The following is a 23,392-nucleotide window of genomic DNA, read 5'->3' as shown; positions in this document are numbered from 1 at the left end:
AAGTAAGACTTGAAAAATGCAGTGGATTCTTCCTAATTAAAAAGAGGTTGAAAGTGAAGGACTGGATATTAAGGACTACAAATAGATCTTCCCATGAGCACTGTACTCCTACTGGTTTGTTCTATCTTACTGGTTTCTCTTTGTATTTTTCTTGCAGTTTTGAGGTATAATTGACATATAACATGTTATAAGTTTTAGGTGTACAACATAATGATTTATGTATATATAGCAAAATGATCACCACAATAAGTCACGTGGTTACACTTTTTTTTTCTTGTGATGAGAACTTTTAAGATCTACTCTCCACAACTTTCAGTTATACGGTATTGTTAACTATAGTCACCATGCTGTACGTTACATTCCCAGAACTTAATTTACAACTAGAAGTTTGTACCTTTTGACCACCTTCACCTGTGTCCCCCACCCTGTGTTTATTATTCTTGACTTTTTTCTTTCTCAGATCTCTGAACTTTTTTCTCTGAAATACCTTAGAAATCATATCTATGCTCACTCCTTACAACTCTTTTTCTAATGATTATGTTACTCATGTAATCCCTATTTCTTGTCTTTTTTTTGTGTGTGTGAGATCAGTCCTGTGCTAACATCTGCCAATCCTCCTCTTTTTTTTTTGCTGAGGAAGACTGGCCCTGGGCTAACATCCATGCCCATCTTCCTCTACTTTATATGGGACGCTGCCACAGCATGGCTTGCCAAGCAGTGCGTTGGTACGCGCCCGGGATCCGAACCAGCAAACCCCGGGCTGACCGCCGTGGAGCGCGTGCACTTAACCGCTTGTGCCACCAGGCTCACCCTCTTGTCTTTTTTTTTTTTTTTTTTCTGAGGAAAATGAGCCCTGAGCTAACATCTGTGCCAGTCTTCCTCTACTTTAGTTGCTGCTACAGCATAGATGACGAGAGGTGTAGGTCCGTGCCCGGGATCTGAACCTGTGAACCTGGGCTGCCGAAGTGGAATGTGCTGAACATAACTACTATGCTACCAGGCTGGCCCCTTGTCCTAACTTTTAAAAGAGTCCCAAAGTGCTTCCAGGAGTAACCGAAGATTTATCACCATGCATTTGATGCATTAGTTGTAAAAATATTTACACTTGAAGCATGTAAGGGAATAGAATATTGCCCTGTCCCTCAAAAAGTTCTCAATCTGGAAAGATGGGTTTGCAAACAACAATAATGCCACGTATAAACACGATACTAGTGGTTTAAACTAGACATATGTGCACGTGGAGGAGCAACGTTAGTCAGGAATGCTAGTGACACTGGTGCCGGGCATTGAAGGATGTGTATGAGTTCCCCAAGTAGAAAAAGGAGACAAGGACATTACTGGTAAAGACAAGATCATGAACAAAGGTTTTGAAGTGAGAAAATGTATACCTTATTTAATTTGTGGAACAACATTGTATTAGCTTCCTATTGCTGCTATAACAAATTACTGCCTACTGAGTGAGTTAAAACAACATAACTTTATTATCTGACTGTTCTGGAGGTCAGCAGTCTCAACTCAGTTTTCCTGGGCTAAAATCAAGGTCCTTCTTGATGCTCTAGGAGAGTCCTTGCCTTGTCTGGCTTCTACACACTACCTTCATTTCTTGGTTTGTGGCCTCTTCCTCCATCTTCAAACCCACAGCCTTGCATCTTCAAGTCTCTCTGACTACAATGCTGCCTCCATGCTCATAGTCCTAACTCGGACCCTCCTGCCACCTCCTTATAAGGACCCATGTGATTAGATTGAACTCAGATGATCAAGGCTAATCCCCCATCTCAAAATCCCTAATTTAATCAGACCTGCAAAATCCCTTTTGCCATGGAAGGTAGCATATTCACCAATTCTGAGGACTAGGATGTGGGCATTTTGGGGGGCCGTTATCCAGTCTCCCATGACCAAGAAGGCTAGAATTTAAGTTATATAATGGAGATAAGGCTAGTATGAAATTTGATTTTGAAAAACCTCGAAAGCCATGCTGAGGAGTTTGGAATTTAGTCTACTGTATAGGCCAGCAGTTTTTATTTTTAAAAAAAGGTTAAAAATATTAAGATAGAGGCTCACTCTACCCTACACTCAAAATTCAAATACAAGTACATAGATGATCACAGATCCCTTGAAGCCCATCTGTGGAGCCTTAGACTTAAAGAGAATAAGCAAGAAAGTAACAATCAAATCTGTTTCAGAAATATAATGGTGTAGTTGTACCAAAGCAATGCTGATGAGGTACAGCATTGTAAAATTCTTAAACTTTAAAAAAAAATGGCTGTAGGAACAGAGAGGAAATTGATTTGAAAAACTTTTTAGAGGTAGAATAAATAGGCTGTGGTGATGAAAGAAGCCAGAGGAGGCTGCAGCAACCTTTGAAATGTTTATGAAAATGATCCTAATGTACACTCCCTTCTGAAGTTTTCTCCCACTGTGTGACTGATTTCTAGTCTGCCTAAATCAAGTGCAACTTTCTGTTCAAACATGTTCTATTTCCCAACTAAACAATTTCCTCTGTTAGTGGAGTAACCATACAGTACGTAGTCCAAATTGGGACAATGATTTTTATAACCATTTTTAAACTATTTAAATCAAACTTACTTATAAAACACTAACCTAAAAATTCTGTTTCTGTAAAGCTTCCTTAATAGGATGTGGTGGTCCAGGGTACCTCCTGGGGCAGTGTTTTGGGATGGTCACATGTGCCTTCTCAGGTCCTGGTCTCGTGAACTGGCCCACAGGACCTTGCGTGGAAGTTGGAGGTGGAGGGGCGAAGCCTTGTTGCCAAGATGCAAATGCATGTGGAGGGGAGAAAAAATATCTTTTCCATAAAAATAGACTTTTTGGTGAAGGACCATATCTGAATACTGTCTGCTGGATGCTCTCTTTGGAGGAGTCCATGGTAGGATATCGTGGACTTTGATTTATGTTCTAGTGGCTTTAGCCTTCTTATAAAGTTAGAGATCACTTCATCTAGGTCTGAATATTTAAACTTTTATTCTTTTAAAGTATATTTCACCCTCAAGTTCAGAGTTGGACCTATTTAGCTTTTCACCATTTGTCTCCCTTCTTGCTGTTCTTGAGGTGTCTCTTAAGGATCATTTTAGGTCATCCTACTTTTAAGATGGCTAAACTTTAAGAATTTTACATTTCAAATAGTAAGTTGTACACTGAGGTGTTTCTTCCTTCTCTATAGGGTTGATATTAATGAATAAAAATTTCTGCCCCAAATGAGAGAACAATAAAAAATCCAAGGATCACTGACCATGCCCTCATCTCCCAAGGAAATTAGAAGTGATGAGGAGTGGAATCAAGTTTTCAGCTCCCATAATCTTGTACAGCTTTTTTAAGAGATGCTGAAGCTGACGATGAGGCTGCCCACAGTCCCTTCATGGCTGCAAAGTCAATCACTGAGCTGTTTCTGGTTGCCAGTATCCCACAGAACCACAGCAAACCACACAGACCACCCACAGCTTCTGCTCAGAATCAAACCTGCCTCCTCCTTGACCATTTCTAGCATTTCTTATTTCTTTGAGTAGATCCCATTTTTCCGTCTGGTATCTCTTCCCTTCGCCCAGAGAACTCCTTTTAGCATTTCTTACAGTGTGATATTCACTCATCTTTCATTTATCTGAAATTGTTTTTATTTCACCTTCATTTTTTTGAAGAATATTTTCCTTGGATATATAATTCTAGGTTTGTAAGGGTTTCTCTGCCTCCTCCCACTCCGCAGAAGCGCTTGAGCTATATCAATCCATTGTTTTCTGGTCTCCTTTATTTCTTAGGATAAGTAAGTTATTATTTTTGTTCCGCTAAATGTCTCTTTCTCTGGTTTACTTTTAAGATTTTCTCTTTAACTTTCACTTTTAGCAGTTTGAAAATATGTGTTTTCTTTATCTTGCTAGGGGTTTGTGGGGCTGAGGGTTAATGTTTGTTATCAATTTTAAAACATTTCAGCTCTTATTTTCAAAATTCTTTTCCAGTCCAATTCTTACTCTGATGTCCTTGTCAGACTCTAATTAGATGACTTGATATTATCCCCCAGATTACTCGCATTCTTTTTTTTTTTTTTTTTTTTCCCCGGATTCCACATATACAGATGGAAGTCTTGATCTCTCCCTTCTTAGGATCCTGGTAGAAGGGGGTTTCTTCTCTTACACTGGCAACAGCTTTTCTGTCACCTCCCTTAGCCTCAGCTTTCCCAGAACACTTTTAAGAGCGAAAGGGGACGCTATTAATAGACACTGAGTCAACAAGCATAAATTGGAACTTTCCCAGGCAGACTGGAGTTTAAGGTACCCTAGTTATTGGGCACTATTCCAGTGTGCTGGGAAACAAACTTGAGAATCATCCTGCGTGCTTCTCTTATCTCGACTAGCGTGGCACCTCTTTGCTTCTTATATAATGTCAGTTATCAGTCTTATGAGTTCTTTCTACAAAATTGGTGATTTATCCTTCTGTCTAAATTCAAGACATTGTCATCTCAGGTGGACTATTGTTAACAGGGTCCGTTTATCCGCAGTAAGTCTCCATCCCATTCTAGCACGTTTTAGTCAGACTTCCAGATTAATCTGGCACTACTTTTATTAAGCTATTCATTCTATTTAAGAACCTAACAGTGGTTCCTGGTTGGTTATGAGGTCCTGCTCAGGTTTCTTATTCTCTTGAAAGCTCCTGACTTTTCGTGCTGACGTCTGTGTCTGTGCTCGTCACACAGACCCGTTAGAACGCCCTCTCCCCTGCCGTCCTGATCAGTGACTTCTGTGTGAGTCAGCTCCGCAACCTGCCTTCTTGCAGCCCTAGGTCCAGTCACCGCATGCAGCACGTTTTTCCTGTCGTCTAATTCTCAAGTTCTAAGGGCACACATTTCAAATTTTTTTTTTTCCTTTTTTGGTGAGGAGGGTCAGCCCTGAGCTAACATCCATGCCAATCCTCCTCTTTTTGCTGAGGAAGACTGGCCCTGAGCTAATATCCGTGCCCACCTTCCTCCACTTTATATGGGATGCCGCCACAGCATGGCTGGACAAGGGATACGTCCGTGCACACCCGGGATCCCAACGCGGGCCGCCAGCAGCGGAGCGTGCGCGCTTAACTGCTTCGCCATGGGGCCGGCCCCCACATTTCAAATTTGATTGTACAATTTAGTGTATTGTATTTGCTAATTGAAGAATTAAGACTCAGGTGCCTTCAGGGGCCATGAGGTAATCATAAACTGGGAAGCTGGTGGAGTGAAGAACAATCGGTGTTCAAGTGTGTGTTGATTGCAGGCAATGGTAATTCCCACCTGGGTCCATGGGCTTTCAGGTCACCATGCAGGTGAGGCAGAACGGCCAAACAGAATACGTGCACATGATTTGCAAATTGTGTTCTAGTTTTCTTTAACATATACTTCATAGCTCAAGTAACACACCGTTCCCTGTACCTCCCCTTAGCCATAATTCCTAGAATAGTAATAGGTACACATTGTGCATTGGATAAGTGCTTGTGAAATTAAAAAGTTCAACTATGGCTTTAGCAAACTTAGTGAGAAAATAAGTAAAATTGTCTTCAAAAGAAAAGGCAGCTGTTCTCTTGTTTCCCACGTCCGAGGTTTGGATGATCATCGCAGATATGGTGCCTCCTATTCCCAAATCAGCCCACTTCTTATGGGACTGGGTTCTGATGCCCTCCTCCTGTGGAGACTGGCATAGTAGATCTGCTTTGCTTCCAGGGGAGGAGAGAGAATGGTATCCAGCAGTCAAGCCTCAGCAAGGGGCATGCTGAGAGTTAAGATGGGGCCATAGATAGGGCTGGAAAAAGGGGCAGTGGGCAAGCTAGTGAGGAAATAATAGAAATGCAGGTCAAACAATGGGACTTAAATGACCCATGGAAGTGGGGTGTCTAAACTGTGGGTTGTGTAAAACAATGATGAGACCAATATTCAGTACCTAAAATAAAAAGACCAAGCTGAAGTTATTGACTGTTGTAGTAGGGGAAAGCCCTACTGGTCAGACATAGTTTTGCTGAGCAGAGCAGACTGCTGATCTTATACTGGGTTTTGGGGGAGGTGGAATTAGGATTGATGGGTTTTCAGGAGGGTTGACATCATTTGAAGGAGAATGGTTACTCAAATGAGATGGTTATTGATTGGTTGACACTCAAAGATGTTTATTGGAGTGAAGCCATTCTTTTTATTTTTTATTGAGGTAACATTGGTTTCTAACATGTAAATTTCAGTGGTATATCACTGTATTTCAATTTCTGTGTAGACTGCATCACGTTTACCACGCAAAGACTAATTACCATCCATCACCGTACACATGTGCCCTGTCACCCCTTTCGCCCTTCTCCCTCCCCGCTTCCCTTCTGGTAACCACCAGTCTAATCTGTATCTATATGTGTGTTCATTGGTTTTTATTTTTATCCTCTACTTATGAGTGAGATCATACGGTATTTGACTTTCTCTGATTTATTTCACTTAGCATAATACCCTCAAGGTCCATCCATGTTGTTGCAAATGGCAAGATTTTATCTTTTTTTATAGTTGTGTAGTATTCCATAGTGTATATATACCACATCTTCTTTGTCCGTTCATCCCTTGATGGGCACCTAGGTTGCTTCCAAGTCTTGGCTATTATGAATAATGCTGCAATGTACATGGGGGTGCATATATGTTTACACATTCGTGTTTTTGTGTTCTTTGGACAAATACCAGAAGTGGAATAGCTGGATCATATGGTAGTTCTAGTCTTAATTTTTTGAGAAATCTTCATACTGTTTTCCATAGTGGCTGTACCAGTTTATATTCCCAATGGTAGTGTATGCGAGTTCCCTTTTCTTCCCATCCTCTCCGGCACTTGTTGCAATTGTAAATGGGGTTGTATTCTTAATTTCTCTTTTTGCTACTTCGTTGTTAGTGTATAGAAATGCAACTGATTTTTGTATGTTGATTTTGTATCCTGCAACTTTACCGTATTCATTTATTACTTCTAAAAGTTTTTTGGATGATTCTTTAGGATTTTCTATATATAAAATCATGTCATCTGCAAATAGTGACAATTTCACTTCTTCCTTTCCAATTTGGATCCATTTTATCTCTTTTTCTTGCCTCATTGCTCTGGCTAGGACTTCCAATACTATGTTAAACAGGAGTGGTGAGAGTGGGCATCCTTGTTTGGTTCCTGTTCTTAGAGGGATATGTTTCAGTTTTTCACCATTGAGGATGATATTAGCTGTGGGTTTGTCATATATGGCCTTTCTTATGTTGAGGTAGTTTCCTTCTATACCCATTTTATTCAGAGTTTTTATCATAAATGGATGCTGTATCTTGTCAAATGCTTTCTCTGCATCTATTTAGATGATCATGTGACTTTTATTCATTTTGTTAATGTGGTGTATCACACTGATTTGCAGATGTTGAACCATCCCTGCATCCCTGGAAAAATTTCTCTTGATCATGGTGTGTGATCCTTTTAATGTATTGTATTCGATTTGCTAGTGTTTTGTTGGGGATTTTTGCATCTATGTTCATCAGTGAATTGGCCTGTAACTTTCTTTTTTGTGTTATCCTTGTCTGGTTTTGCTATTAGGGTAATGTCGGCCTAGTCAAATGAGTTAGGAAGCTTCCCCTCTTCTTCAATTTTCTGGAAGAGTTTGAGAAGGATAAGTATTAACTATTCTTTGAATATTTGGTAGAATTTACCAGGGTAGCCGTCTGGTCCTGGATTTTGGTTTTTTGGGAGATTTTTGATTACTGTTTCAGTCTCCCTGCTAGTGATTGGTGTATTCAAATTCTCTATTTCTTCTTGATACAGTTTTGGAAGACTGTATGATTCTAAGAATTGATCCATTTATTCTAGATTATCAAATTTGTTGGTGTATAGCTTTTCATAGTATTCTCTTATAATCCTTTGTGTTTCTGAGGTGTCGTAATTGCTCCTCTTTCATTTCTGATTTTATTTGAGCCTTTTCTCTTTTCTTGGTGAGTCAAGCTAAGGGTTTGTCAATTTTGTTTATCTTTTCAAATAACGACCTCTTAGTTTCTTTGACTCTTTTTTTCTGTTTTTCTTTTAGTCTCTGTTTCATTTATTTCCACTCTGATTTTTATTTTCTTCCTTCTACTGATTTTGGGCTTTGTTTGTTCATTTTCTAGTTCCTTTAGGTGCACTGTTAGATTGTTTATTTGAGATTTTTCTTGTTTCTTGAGGTAGGCCTGTATTGCAAGAAACTTCCCTCTTAGTACCACTTTTGCTGTATCCCATAAATTTTGACATGTTATTTTCATTTGTATCCAGCTATTTTTAATGTCTCTTTTGATTTCTTCATTGACCCAATAGTTGTTCAGTAGCATTGTGTTTAATCTCGACATATTTGTGGCTTTTCCAGTTTTATTCTTGTAGTTGATTTCTAGTTTCATACCATTGTGGTCAGAAAAGATGCTTGTTATTTCAATCTTCTTAAATTTATTGAGACTTGTTTTGTGGCCTAATATGTGATGTCCTGAAGAATGTTCCATGTGCATTCGAAAAGAATGTATATCTTGTGGTTTTTGGATGGAATGTTCTGTATATATCTACTAAATCTATCTGGTCTAAAGTGTCATTAAGGCCAATGTTTCCTTATTGATCTTCTGTTTGGATGATCTATCCATTGATTTAAGTGGGGTGTTAAAGTCCCCTACTATTATTTTGTTACTGTCTATTTCTCCCTTTATGTGTTAATTGCTTTATATATTTAGGTGCTCCTATGTTGGGTGCATAGATATTTACAAGTGTTATATCCTCTTGTTGGATTATTCCCTTTGTCATTATGTAGTGTCCTTCTTTGTCTCTTGTTACAGTTTTTGTTTTAAAGTCTATTTTGTCTGATGTAAATATTGCTACCCCAGCTTCTTTTCATTGCCATTTGCATGAAGTATCTTTTTCTATCCCTTCACTTTGTGAGTGTCTTTAGGTCTGAAGTGTGTCTCCTGTATGCAGCATATATATGAGTCTTGTTTTTTATCCATTCAGCCACCCTATGTCTTTTGACTGGAGCCTTTAGTCCACTGACATTTAAAGTAGCTATTGATAAGTATGTATTTATTGTCATTTTGTTCCTTTTTTTTGCGTGTTTTAGTAGTTCTCTGTTCCTTTTTTCTTCTCTTGCTCTCTTCCCTTGTGGTTTGATGGGTTTCTTGAGTGTTATGTTTGGGTTCCTTTCTCTTAGTTTTTTGTTTATTATAGGTTTCTGGCTTATGATTACCATGAGGTTCATATATAATATATGTAAATAGCAATGTGTATTAAGTTAATGGTCTCTTAAGTTTGACCTTGTACTAAAAGCCTTACTCTTTGCTCCCTTCTCCCCACGTTTTATGTTTTCGACATCATATTTAACCTCTTTTGTGTGTATGTATATCCCTTACCTTCTTATCATGGAAATAGATAATTGTAGTACTTTTGTCTTTTGACCTTCATATTATCTTCATAGGTGGTTGATCTCCTACCTTTACTGTATATTTGCCTTTACCAGTGATTTTTTTTTTTTCTTTGATAATTTTCTTATTCCTATTTGTGGTCTTTTCTTTTCCACTTAAATAAGTCCCTTTAACATTTCTTCTAAGGCTGGCTTTTTTGTGATAAACTCCTTTAGTTTTTGCTTGTCTGGAAAACTCTTTAGGAGTGAAGCCATTCTTGACTAGCCAGAAGTGATGGGATGTCACTGATGGATTGGCTTGCAAAACCCATTTGTTGACTGAGGCAAGTTGCTAATTGATTGAACAGGTTTAAAATTAGTTATGCTGGGTATTTGTTTCCATGGCTACAGAACAATTGATCTTTTCCTAGAAGTGTGATAATATTTCTTTTTCTGAAGTGGGATGAGAATGCATCTAGATTTCAGAACAGAAATGGGATCATCAGATTATGAAGTAGACCTCTTTCTGGAAAATCCTTCAGAAAATAATTAGGAAAAGGTAAGAATAGGCCCAACCCCAGGTAATGGGGCAGTTGTAATAAAGTAGATTAGCAAACCCAAGAAAGACCTATTTCCTGTTGTTTTCCAAGAAACCAAAGCACATAGATTAGTCTTTCTATGGATATGTGAGGACTCATGCCCAATCTTACTAAACAACCTAGAGCAAGGATCAGATGGTAAATATTTTAGGCTTTGAAGGCCATAGGTTTGGTCTCTGCAGCTACTCACCTTGCCTGTTGTGGTGCCAAAGCAGCCTTACGTACACATTAAGTAAACAGATGGGTGCGACCACATTTGGTCTAGGGTGGCTGGATTTGGCCTGTGGTGGCTGGATTTGGCACACAGGCTGTAGTTTGCTGACCCCTGGCCTAGAACAAGTAATCTTGCAGGTATATCCACTGTCAGGGATTCAAAAACCAAAATATCTGAACCTCTCTGACTGGTCAAGAGAGAGTACATAAATACTAAATAGTTGCTGACTGACTGACTTCTGATATCCTGTCTGGTTGGCTGCCATTGATTCTGATCAGGCTAAGGTACTCATTGACCAATAGCTGGGGTAGGGCTAGGGCTGGAGTAGATACTGACTGAGTTTGGAGGAAAGAGCCTCCAGTGTCCCATTTCCAGTGGACCTCAGGTGGTTCACGCTGTCGATGCCACCATTGCCACTCGCCATGATACTCGCTGGTCTCTGCTACATACGTGGCTAACAGTACTTGTGTCTATAGGCTACTGCTGTTCTTCTGACAAGTGTTATTTCTACTCCAGCTGAAGAGATTTTGTCCTTTGAAAACTGATAGCTCTGCCCCTAGCATCAGAGGGCTTGACTTTAAAGCACTTTTGGCTTTTTTGGAGGCTACAGGATAGCCTGGCCTTTTTAGCTTCTTCCATCAACCTTCCTCAGGTCGGGGGGTGATCTGAATGACAGCATCCTAGGGGCCTGACCATCAGTTGTGAAGTCGCCTTGACTCCTTCCTCAGGGAGGAAGCCTCCCCCCAGGGAGCCTATAGATCTTCTTGAAAATGGGATATCCTTTGTCCTGCTGTGGTATTTCAGCATTTCTGGGAGTAGTCATGGAATTAGCCTATTAGGCTATTTAGAAAAGCACTTTTAAAAATTCCTTTATAACCTTTCTGAGGAAAAAGCAATAGCTCATATTTTATATCAGCACATCTCTTGGCTATGGTTTGTGTATCTTAAGGTTCTTTATAAATCAGCACATGGAAATGTACATGGATGACAGCTCAGAACTTTCTGGAATTAATTGGACTCTACTACTTGTATCCATTTTGGGGTCAGGAAAAAAAGTGATACTTCAGATTCTAATTTCAGATATATTCCATGGGAAAACAAACATTGTTTGAAGTAGAGTGTCTTTTAGCACTTTTGGTAAATGGCCTGTTCAGGGTTTCTTTTTTGCAAGTGAAATCTAGTCATTACTGAGAAGAATAAGGATAAAAATTTGTTAGGCACAGTACTAATTTTACTTCATAATGGCATATAAGAAGTTGTGAAAATTAGGACTAGATTTTTTGTCATTCTTACATCAACCTTATGTAATAATATCCAAAACAGAAGATGGTATGTACCTATTAGAAACAGTAAGAGGTGTAATATTTTGGTGCTCTAACTTGTTCTAACGTTATTAAATGTTTTTGAAATTCATCATGAAGAACTGATTGGAAAGAAGAGCAATAAAATTTTGGAAAAGATGGTTAATGAGAGAGGGCTATTGATCAGATATTTAAATGAATTATAAAGATAGTTATTCAAACATTAAAGAAGTGGTATAAAACTAGAAAGAAAAAACTAGATAGAATATATTAACCTGGAAAAGGCCTTGGTATGTGCATGTGTCTGTGTATATGTGAATTTAATATATAGTATGGATAGTGTTACAAATAAGTGGAAAATGAAAAATTTGCTCAATAAATGGGGCTGAATTATTTGGTTAGTCTATTAGGGTAAAGACAAACTTATTTTACACACACACACACAAACATACATACAGGACCTTTAAATATAGTAGCATATTGAGAGTTTTATTTCTTTCTCATGTAGAAGTTCAGTTGATCTAGGCTTGTAAGTTAACTTATACTGCACAAGGTCATTCAGAGGTCTAAGTTTCTTCCCTCTAGTTACTCTGCCGTCCCCTGGGACATTGTCCCTCTTCTCCTAGGTTGAAGTTAGATTTCCGGTGTACCCGCACTCCAGCTTGTGATGAAGGGAAGGAGAGTAAATGTGAGGCAAGGGATTTTCCATTAGGCATGTGACACAGAAGTTACACATATCCTATTTCTTCATTCTGTTAATGAGTATGTGGTCACATGGGTCTATCTACCTGTATGAAAGGTTGAGAAATGTAATCTCTAGATGGACAACCATGAGCTCACCCACAACTAAGAGGGACAAAGAGCTCTAATATTATCAGAAAGGGAGATTGCATACTGGGGAGAGTTAACAGTCTGCATACTGGGGAGAGTTAACAGTCTGGGCGACAGTAGTTATATGAAAAATAAAAATCAAATTAATTTAGATTCTCATCTTTTACTATATTTTGAAATAAATTCCAAGTAGGTATATAATCAAACCATATGATAAACATCCAAAATTATTTTATTACTATTTGCCAAATACTATACTAAGTATTTTTTATGGATAGTATCATTTAATCCTTATAATGACCCTATAAAAGAGACTTCAACTGATAAGACTCCAGTTGATAAATGGACAAAGAAAATGCATCAAAGACAGTTCACAGAATAGGAAATACAAATGACTAATGAGGATTTTTCATATTTTTAATTTTACTGATAAGTGAAAATTATCTCATTTAAAAATTTTTTTATTAGGAAATATTTTACAAAATATTTAAACTTCAGTAGCGTGAGTTGGAAAATATAAACTGTCAGAGCCAATGTACGTCAAGAACCTCAGCACATGTTCATATTCTCTGTGATCCAGAAATTTCACTTTCAGGAGACTTGACTAGAAAACAATCAGAATGGGGACAAAGCATTACTTACAGTCACACATACAACATAAGAAACCATGTAAATGTCTAAAAATGACTAAAACTGTTATAGAATAATATTACACATGATAAAAATTGTTTATAGTGTTCATATGGGAGCATGCCTCTGATACAGTGTTAAATGAAAAAATTAGGGTATGAAGTGATCAGAAAATAGATTTAAATTATGTTTTTTAAAAAGCATAAAAGAGGGGCCAGCCCTGTGGCATAGTGGTTAAGTTTGGTGTGCTCTGCTTCAGTGGCCCGGGTTCAGATCCCAGGCGTGGACCTATACCACTCGTCACCCATGCTTTGGCGGTGACCCCTATACAAAATAGAGGAAGACTGGCACAGATGTTAGCTCAGGGTTAACCTTCCTCAAGCAAAAAAAAGAGGAAGATTGGCAACAGATGTTAGCTCAAGGCAAATCTGCCTCAGCAAAAAAAAAAAAAAAACCATAAAGAGAGATAAGAAGATATGTAAATACTTCTGGTTGTCTTCCGTTATTCTCTTTCACTACTTCATCTCTACTGCTTTATTAGCACCTCTGCATTTACTAATCAAAAGATTTATTTACTTATTTTTATTCCTCCCTCCCCCTATTGGATGATCTGTGAGAAAAGGTCCCAAGTCTGTCTTGTCATCATATGTACATTGTCTAGCATAGTGCCTGGCCCAGTGTAGAGAATAAATATTGATTGGGTGATGGGAGATGGGCACCTAGGTGACCTATTCTCTAGGCTTTTATTTTTCACCATGGACCGGTGATACTTCTATAATCAGAAAAAGAAGACAAATTTTTAAAGTATTAGTTTGTTTTATGATTTTCTTTAGTAATCAGCCTAGTTTTCTAATGGGTAAATCAGAAGCAGAAGTGATAAAATCTAGATTAAGGTAGAAGTAGAAAAAATTTTTCTTTTTTTTAATGGAGAAGATTATCTCCATTCTTCTGCTCGCATTCCCTTGTATGGCCTTGGGATTGTGTTGTTCTGCCTTGTGGAAGTAGAGTGTGTGCAGTGTTTTTTGTGCACATGTAGAAATAAAATACAGTCTGTCCTGTCCTGTGGCTTGCTCAACACGCTTTGCTATCTTAGCTTTGCTGTGGATAGTGTTGGTTGGCTAGAGATACACAAAAAATATTAGATTTGAAGGGAAGTATTGAAATGGGAGCTGATTTCAGTTTTCCTTTTTCCTCTCACCTCCTCCGTTTAAGATATAACCTTATTATATTTTGTTATTGGGGGCAATTTAAGTCTTTTGAGTCAAGTGAAATTTCTCATGTAATATTAGTCAGCATTTTCTTAAATGTGCCAGTAAAAATGATTTGGCAGAAAAGTGGTAATTAAAAAAAAAATAGGACAGTTCCCTTCTGGCTTATATGAAATGGATATTTTACCTATCAGTTCAAATATTTGGAAATGGTAAAATCAATCAGATTTTGTAATGACCCAGCATATGGAGTAGGAAGTTATTGAAAGGTAGGCTAGAGGCTAATTCTCCAGAGTGTAAATTACATATGTAGTATTGTGGATGTCTAGAAACATGCTTTTTTATATTTATCACCAGTATATGCAAATAAGGTTATTTGAAAGTAATTAGAAGCCATAAGGTACAGCTACATAAAATAGAGCATTTTCATTTAGAACAATTCTGATAGAATAAAGGTGGAGAAAAGAAAATTTTGATAGAATTTAACTGGTTTCTAGGGGGTAATAGAAGTCAAAACTGCCTCAGAAAAGTGAGGAATATGCCTGCAGTCTTGAATTGGAGTGTGAATATGTGAATTTTCCTTAGAGATGAGCAGCGGCAAGGAAGCAAGTTTGTGTTTTCGCTTTCTGCCCTGTCGGTCCTCTCAATTGAAGACCACCGGGCGATTGGCAGTTGCCTGAACAGAAGAAGCCTGTGTGTGGCATCCAGCAAGTCAGGTTTAAGAAAAAGATGTCAGCGACTTAAGACCCACGTCACATGACTCCCTCTACTTGCCAATACTAGACGCTCGGGATCAAATTTCAACTCCAGGCCGTCCTCCCGGCCATGTGGGTTTAGCGGACTAAGAAGCAAAACCACACTTCCGAAAATGTTAGGAGCTGCTCTTCACTTACTGTGGGGCCTCTGGGTTAGGAGCTGTAAAATTTGATTTTTCAAATCAAAGCATATCCACTGAATGGAATTTTAGTATTTTGCTGTCGTTTTGATGTTTTCCTCTGGGCTTCTTCAGTTCTACCAGACACTTCCTGCGAGAATGGGGGCAGGAGCGCTCGCCGTCTGTGTGAGTACAGGCCGCCTCTGTCTTGGGTGGACACGGCCGGGGCTCGGGAGAGGCCTCTGCCCTCCTGGTTGTGCTGAGATGTTTGTGTGACTGTTTTTCCTTCCGAGGAGGTGGGGGAAGATTTGTTACTGAAATTCCTATCTATTCAAATGGACATTAAGCAGTACTGGGGGCAGCATTTGGCATTTTTGTCCACTTTCCTTTCCAAAAAAGGTGAAGAAGATGCATGCTGAGTTGATTCCGTTCAGTCAACTTGGTTTACTGTAGAGCACTCTCAAGCATTTTAGACTTTCTTGTTCTGAAAGAGTTAAATATGAATGCTTAATTGTAGTTACTGGAAAAATCTTGTGGCTAGAGTGAGAATTAAAATAACCATTTATTACGTCTGAGTACGTATATGCCATTTTTCTATTTCACATTCTTATTATCATTTAGTAATTCTAGAATTTCTGTTTAAGCATAGCTGCTGAAAGTGATGGCGAAAGAGGTTGGTTGATGTTTGTGAATCCTTAATCAACTGTGGAAACCTCTGGTTGTTATAATACGGTAGCATCAATAGAGAACACTGATATAAAATCCATGGAAAACTATGTGTATATATTTCTAGGGCTGAAATTCATGAATTTCAAAAGCAGTTCTGTTGGTGCTTATACATAACGTTTTGCAATAACTAAGTGTTGTCAATTATATAATTTAATGCTGTAATTAAACTTTTATTTAAATGTATAGAAATGCATAAATAGCACACATATCTATATTTCAAGTTGGTATTGTATTCCAAGGGGGCCTTTTGTTTGTGCCTAGAGGTACTAAATGAGAAATATCTTATTCTTCATTGTCACTTTGTTTACTTGTGTTTTATTACATTTAAGACAGACCCTTTTTTTTCCTTAAGTTTCAGAAGGAGCTGCAATTTGTTGTAGGTTGTGATGGCATCCCAAAATATCTAGAAACATCTGGGCAATTTTTGACACAAAGGCCCCGAATGGTCACCAGATGGTGTATCAGCTCCACAGATTGAATTTTCTTAGTCAAACTGCAGAGTGACTCCCTCATTTTCCTGCTCAGAACTCATCAGCATCCTGTGTGCCAGCCTACCTGTCTTTGTCTCTTTTCCTTTGAGCCTCAAGGCTTGTAGCATCCAGGTATCCAACTGGTTATCTTTTTATCACTCCAAAGAGTTTCCTTCAAGATCTGGTTTGACTGTGTAAAATACTGAGCTTTTATTTTACTGCAGACACAGGTCTGCATTTTTCCAGCTTTATCAAAGAAATACTTTAGAAGTGGAAATGTGTAGAGTTGAGGCAGCTGACTGACCTATTTGTCATGAGATTTGCTGTCATCTCTGGTTGTCTGATTAGATCCTTACTTCTTGCCCTCAGCCTGCATACATTGATATCTGCCTTGACTGAAATGCAGACTATGAATGAGACTCCATATTTTTCCTTATTTTATATCCAAAGCTTGTACGAAATCTCATTTAAGGTTGACATAAAGATCATATTGTTTAAGATTATTCATTCTGGTAGATGATGGTTTTCAATCATTCCTATCCTTCAGGTTCAAGTTGGCCTGAATTGTGCTATGTCCCAGTTTTACTGTGAAAGTAAATACTTATATTTTTAGGAATTGTAGCATAGTATTTCTAGAAAAAGATAGCTATTGGAGAACAAAACACCTTTTTGTTTTGTGGCAGAAAAGTGAGAACTAAGTCACACAAATGCATGCATAAGGGCTGATATGTCTAAGTAGAGAAGTCGAAAACTAAAGAATAGTGTATCTTATATGTGCAACTGCTCAGGGATCCTGCTACTTAAGATAGTCGTTCTTCAGACAAAATAACAGAATACCAGTTATTTATAGAGTATGTGCGTGCGTGTGTGTGTTTAGGGATTCTTGAAGAGGGACACAGACTGATTTAAAGGTATTTAGTTCCTAAGTCCATTGACTAACCAACTTTCTCTTCATTCTTTTTGTTTTTCTCTTTCCCATATTGGTAGTGCTGTTAGTAAAACTCAAGTGGGCTCACAAGTTTACCTATATTACTACTCATGTACAAGGTAGAGGTAGGTTCTTTACTGTAACATAGCTATTTTTCCTCAGTAAATCACCCCCAGGCAGACTGGGAAATTATACTTGCCTATGTAATGTTATCTTGGTCTCTTCTAGTTTTAAGTGTTAGATTTGGATGACTCAGGCTCTCTCAGGTGAAGCCTGAGCCTTGCAGATTCCCCGCCTCTCTTCTGCTCTGTCCAAGGTGATATCTGGGCATTTTGAAGAAAGGGGGGCTGAGAGTGGGGAGTTTGCATATTTTAGTGGATGAAGAAAGAGGGGGCCTAGAATACGTGTGTACATTTTTTGTTTTTTGTTTTTTTATTTAAATAATGATGTGTGTTTATTTTTTTAATTTTTTTTTTTAAATTTTTATTTATTGCAGTAATACGTTTTTATAATATTCTCTGGGTGTTCTGATTTTTGACTTCAGGTATCAAATGTGTGACTGGTGAATGTGTGGATCAGTTCTCTGGGAATTGGTGGTCCATCTGTCCTAACTTAATCCTTACTCTGGCTGGTGCTGGCAACAATTCCAATTCTAAACAATTCCAGGCCTTTGTCCCTAACTTGGGCACCTCCATTTCTGTATTCTTACCCCCTGGTACCATCAGCTACCTTACACATCTCGCATAGTGCAGGCAGAAGTTTATGGTCACAATACAGAAAGGCTCACAGACCAAATTAAGATATTCTAGTTGCGGATTTATTGAATCATCTTAAAACACAACATGAAGCAAGAGGGGCAAGATGGGCTAGGTTTACCTACTTAGTAGCAAGGATGTAAGTAGGATGAAAGGACCACACTCCCTGAGTCCTGTGTTACGTCAAGTTCATTTATCCTGCCTGTCTTGTCTTCTCTGCCGCGTCAGCCTTCCCTGATCATGGTGTGTTTTTGAGGACCAGTATTAAGTGTCAGTGGGAGGCTCAGCAGATGGAATGTGTCTGGAGCCAACGCTGCTTGCTCTATCATCAGGGCAAGTGTGCCTGTGTATAAACTTGTGAATAAACGACTGAACAGCTATGGATTTGTATCTGCATATCTCAGGCAGAGAACACATGGGGCCAAAATGGGTATAATCAATGGGTGACTCAGACATGATTATGTGGTGTCTCATAAATGTTGGGTGCTTAACTTGGTTCTTCCATCTCTACATAATTATCTAGGTTGAATGTGTCTACCAAGCTCTATCCCCTTACATGTTATCAATACTTAGTTATATGTTTTCCTTGTTCTCTATTTAGCTTAACTGAATTTTCTTAAATAATACAACAAACACATATTATGCAAGTTCAAGTTTCAAACCATCACAGTTATCTTCTTTGTAGTTTCTAGTTTGATGTTTAATACCACCTTCATCCCACACAGGCTACATATAGGTTTTTTCAAATGCCATGATGAATTTCTTGATTTTTGTTTTTTAAACCTGCTATTTTTTTATTTGGAGTTTTAGAAAGAAAATGGGTTTTGTTTGGAGCCTGGCAGACTTGAGCTTAAATCCTGGTTATGTTACTGATTATACTCTGATCTTAGACATTATTGAGCAGTAGGCTATCTTGATAGCAGATTTTAGGAAATATATAATCATGTGTTCGACTTCCTTGACACAATTTGTCTTCACTAGCAGGCAGTAAAGTTTGGACAGAAGGGGTTATATCTTATTCACATTACTTGCCTCTTGCTCGGGGCTAGGCAGTGGTTCAATAAATGTTTTCACAGAACAGATAAGTCATGCACTAAATTTTACAGTTTTACCTAAGTGTATTTTATTTTTAAATGTATCTTTTGAAGAGCCTCAAGAAGCTAAAGGCATGTCTGCAAAGGCATTCTATCTTGATGGTGCTTTTTGTGAAAATGGCACAATTTTCCGTTTAGCAGAAATTAGCAGTATAATTGTAAATGTTTTTGTATTTAAAAAAAATCTTGAGTCTCCAACTGAAGAGCATGGGAATTCTCTTACTGTCTCTTACTGTAAAATTGCATGTGGTCAATGCAGGTGCCTGTGCATGTCCATTCCATCGCAGATGATATGTAGGTTCGTCATTGCTACAGGTGGGCATGTAACCTGCATTAATCAGGGTAATTAATGTTGACTGTCCCAACAGACAAACCCCCAAATTGCAGTAGCTCAGGGAAGCAAAAATTATTTTGTAGATTACTCCAAGTCTGGTGCAGGTTGACGGACTCTCTCCTCCATCTGGTGACTCTGGTATCCAGGCTGCCTCCATGCTGTGATGTCTTTCCTGCTATAACACGTGACTCATATCCCCTAGGCTTTCTGTCAGGGAAAGGAGGGGATGGAGGAGGTACACATGCTTTTATCTGCCTCATTCTGGAAGTGACTTATTTCTCTTCTCACAGTTCATTGCTTTGAACTAGTCATACGTTCCACCTAAAGGCAAAGGTGGTTGGGAAATGTAGAGAGATATCTCATGGAATGTTCGTAAATGCTGTCTCTGGCCCATAACTTAATTGCTCAAATCAAACAAAGAGAAGGACGTATATTCCATGATTGGGATAGCAGTCTGTCTCTAATTTACCTACTGAATGTAAACAAGGAATTATACACCCAAGGTGCTGCTGGCAGACATCTAATCTATGGATCAAGAGGGAAGGCAGTCTAAGGATAACTTAATACATCAGTGAATGGCAGAATAGTGGTGACATTCATGAGCCAGTGAATTATTTTAGCCAGTTGCAGCTAGAATTTCAATTAACTTGCAGTTAAAAACATCCTAACTGATAACACCTCATCATGCAATGGCTTGCTCTTCAGTGGTTGTGGGAAGCTTGTCATGAATTGGAGTGAGGCAGGATTTGAAAGCAGGAGACATGGCTTTGAGTCTTGGCTCAGCCTCTTTCGGGCTGTGTGACCATGGGCAAGGTGCTTAATCTCGCTCACTTTCCTCACCTATCAAATAGGGATAATAGCAGCCTAAATCAGATTATGAGAATCAAATCAGACACTAAAATGAAAATACATTGTAAACTATTCAGCATCATAAAAACATTACCTTTGTTATATGGCAGGCTGCTTTAAGGTGTCTCGCCTTAAGGTGGTTTCCTTATTATTGTCATTTTAGGTGGATTCTACTTTATTTTATGTAAAATGAAAAGAATTCTATGATCTGAAGGGACTGTTTATATTATTGGACTTAGACCAAATTTTAAACATGATTAAACATTTAGTTTTGCTTTTTTCCACAATAAACCAATGATGAGGTATCAGACTAGATTAGTAATAGTCAAATGAAGGCGTGTATATTTTCTTCTGCAAATCTGAATTGTATTCCAAAAGAATTTTCATCTCTGCCATACAGAATTCAAAAATCATGGACCAGTCCAGTTGCATAATAGTCAAGTTCACCTGCTTTTCTCCGCTTTGGCGGCCCAGGGTTCACGGGTTCAGATCCTGGGTGTGGACCTATGCACTGTTCATCAAGCCCCACTGTGGCAACGTCCCACATATAAAATAGAGGAAGATTGGCACAGATGTTAGCTCAGTGACAGTCTTCCTTAAGCAAAAAGAGGAGGATTGGCAACAGGTGTTAGCTCAGGGCCAATCTTCCTCACCTAAAAAAAAAAAAAATCAAATGTGGTTGATAACACAGTTATAGATTAGGGCTTAAAGGTTGAGTATAGGTAAAGTCACTCGTATCTAGCTTACTTATTTCATGGTCATGTTTTTTTTGAAGCACAGTTGGTTGTGTGGCTCTGGCTAATGTTCCTGTGCAGAAGATTGTTAGTGAGCTTTCGTGACAGTGGTGGAAAGTGCAAACTAGCATGAAGTAGCATATAAAGTGAAAGAATGGGGTTATTGGGTAGAGAAAACTATGTTAAGATGATAAATTAGATTAATTCTCATCTAAATCTTAAAGCTTACTTAGGGAAATTAAATTCCAAAGACAAGAGGTCTGTGTCCAATAGTTTCAGAAACAAACCATAAGAAAGCTTACTTGAGTTGTTGTCTGTAACCATGAAGCTACAATTGTTTACAAAGAGGTACTGTGGCAAGTAATAACATTCTTAAGTTTATGTAAGTTATTTAAGTAAATATTTATGTGTTCATATAAATAACAGGCAGATTGGAGACTTGTAAAAATTTATCATTCAAAATGAGTCATTTATGGGAAAAGACTATATGGTTTTATTTTATGACCACTTTGAATTATTACAGCTACTCCTTGAAGACTAAGTTTGGAGGGCTTAGCATATCAGATACTAAAATGATAGGAATTAAGACAGTTTAATAATGGCTAGCCACTTGAAGAAAAATAATTGCTGGATTTCTTCCTTACTCTTTAAACTATAGATGGATCAAGGATATAAATATCAAAGTGAAACCATAAAAATACTAGAAGAACATATGTGTGAATTTAAAAATTTATTTTGGATCAAGGAATATCTTTCTAAAGAAGACCCAAGCTAGAAGCCCTAAAGAAAAAGATTGGTGAATTTTTCTGCCAAATAACGAAAATGTCTGCACAACCCCAGATATCATAAACAAGTTAAAATGCCAAAAGAAAACTAGGACAGATATTTGAAACACACATGACTAAAAAGAATAATTTTTTTATTGATATTTTAATAGTTTATAACATTGTGAAATTTTGGTTGTACATTTTTGTTTGTCGATCACCATATACATGTGTCCCTTCACCCCTTGTGCCTACCCCCCACCCACATTGCCCCTGGTAACCACAATACAGTTTTCTCTGTCCATGTGTTGGTTTATATTCCACATGAGTGAGATGTTTGTCTTTCTCTTTCTGGCTTATTTCACTTAACATAATACCCTCCAGGTCCATCCATGTTGTTGCAAATGGGACGATTTTGTCTTTTTTTATGGTTGAGTAGTATTTCATTGTATATATATACCATATTTTCTTGATCCAATCATCAGTCGAGGGACACTTGGGTTGCTTCCACTTCTTGGCTATAGTGAATAATGCTGCAATGAACATAGGGGTGTATAAGCCTCTTTGGATTGTTGATTTCAGGTTTGTTGGATAGATTTCCAGTAGTGGGATAGCTGGATCATGGGGTATTTCTATTTTTAATTTTTTGAGGAATCTCCATACCATTTTCCATAGAGGCTGCACCAGTTTGCATTCCCACCAGCTGTGTATCAGGGTTCCTGTTTCTCCATATCCTCTCCAACATTTGTTGTTTTTTGTCTTGGTGATTATAGCCATTCTGACGGGTGTGAGGTGGTATCTTAATGTTGTTTTGATTTGCATTTCCCTGGTGATTAGTGATGTTGAACATCTTTTCATATACCTTTTGGCCATCTATATATCTTCTGTGGAGAAGTGTCTGTTCATTTCCTTTGTCCATTTTTTGATTGGATTGTTTGTTTTTTTGTTGTTCACTTGTGTGAGTTCTTTATATATTATGGAGATGAACCCCTTGTCAGATATGTTTTGAAAATATTTTCTCCCAGCTGGTAGGTTGTTTATTCATTTTGATCCTGGTTTCGTTTGTCTTGTAGAAGCCCTTTAATCTGATGAAGTCCCACTTGTTTGTTTTTTCTTTAGTTTCCCTAGTCTGACTAGGCATGGCATCTGATACGATTTCTTTATGACCAATGTCAAATAGTGTGTTGCCTATATTTTCTTCCATGAGTTTTATAGTTTCAGGTCTCACCTTCAAGTCTTTGATCCATTTTGAGTTAATTTTTGTGAATGGTGATAGCAGATGGTCCACTTTCAGTTCTTTTGCATGTGGCTGTCCAGTTTTCCCAACACCATTTATTGAAGAGACTTTCCTTTCTCCATTGTATGTTCTTAGCTCCTTTGTCGAAAATTGGCTGTCCGTATGTGTGGTTTTATTTCTGGGCTTTCAATTCCATTCCATTGATCTGTGTGTCTGTTTTTGTACCAGTACTATGCTGTTTTGATTACTCTTGCTTTGTAGTATGTTTTGAAGTCAAGGATTGTGATGCCTCCAGCTTTGTTCTTTTTTCTTAGGATTGCTTTAGCTATTCAGAGTCTTTTGTTGCCCTATATGAATTTTTTCTTTTTCCTATTCTTGTTTCTATTTCCGTGAAGAATGTCATTGGAATTCTGATTGGGATTGCATTGAATCTGTAGATTGCTTTAGGTAATATAGACATTTTAACTATGTTTATTCTTCC

General features: G+C 38.1%; 1 protein-coding gene across 11 annotated transcripts in view; it reads left to right on the top strand.

The window, feature by feature from the left end:
- The window catches only part of FAM13A (family with sequence similarity 13 member A), a 346,516-nt gene that overhangs the window by 9,155 nt on the left and 313,969 nt on the right, over positions 1-23,392 (top strand). For 3 of the 11 annotated variants that reach the window (XM_087434585.1, XM_087434590.1, XM_087434582.1), the window contains exon 1: positions 14,942-15,203. The exons of 2 other annotated variants lie outside the window; for them this stretch is intronic. In XM_087434585.1, the coding sequence (XP_087290711.1) occupies positions 15,129-15,203 (75 nt within the window). In that variant the 5' untranslated portion in view covers positions 14,942-15,128. Of the gene's footprint in view, positions 1-14,939; positions 15,204-23,392 lie in introns of those variants that run through there. 6 more of the 11 variants (XM_087434583.1, XM_087434591.1, XR_015552950.1 and 3 more) reach the window with 4 other exon arrangements.

This window comes from Ceratotherium simum, chromosome 8, assembly GCF_057802395.1.
Source record: "Ceratotherium simum simum isolate JZ-2026a chromosome 8, ASM5780239v1, whole genome shotgun sequence".
NCBI classification, from domain to species: domain Eukaryota; kingdom Metazoa; phylum Chordata; class Mammalia; order Perissodactyla; family Rhinocerotidae; genus Ceratotherium; species Ceratotherium simum.
This window is presented reverse-complemented; position numbering and strand designations above follow the sequence as displayed.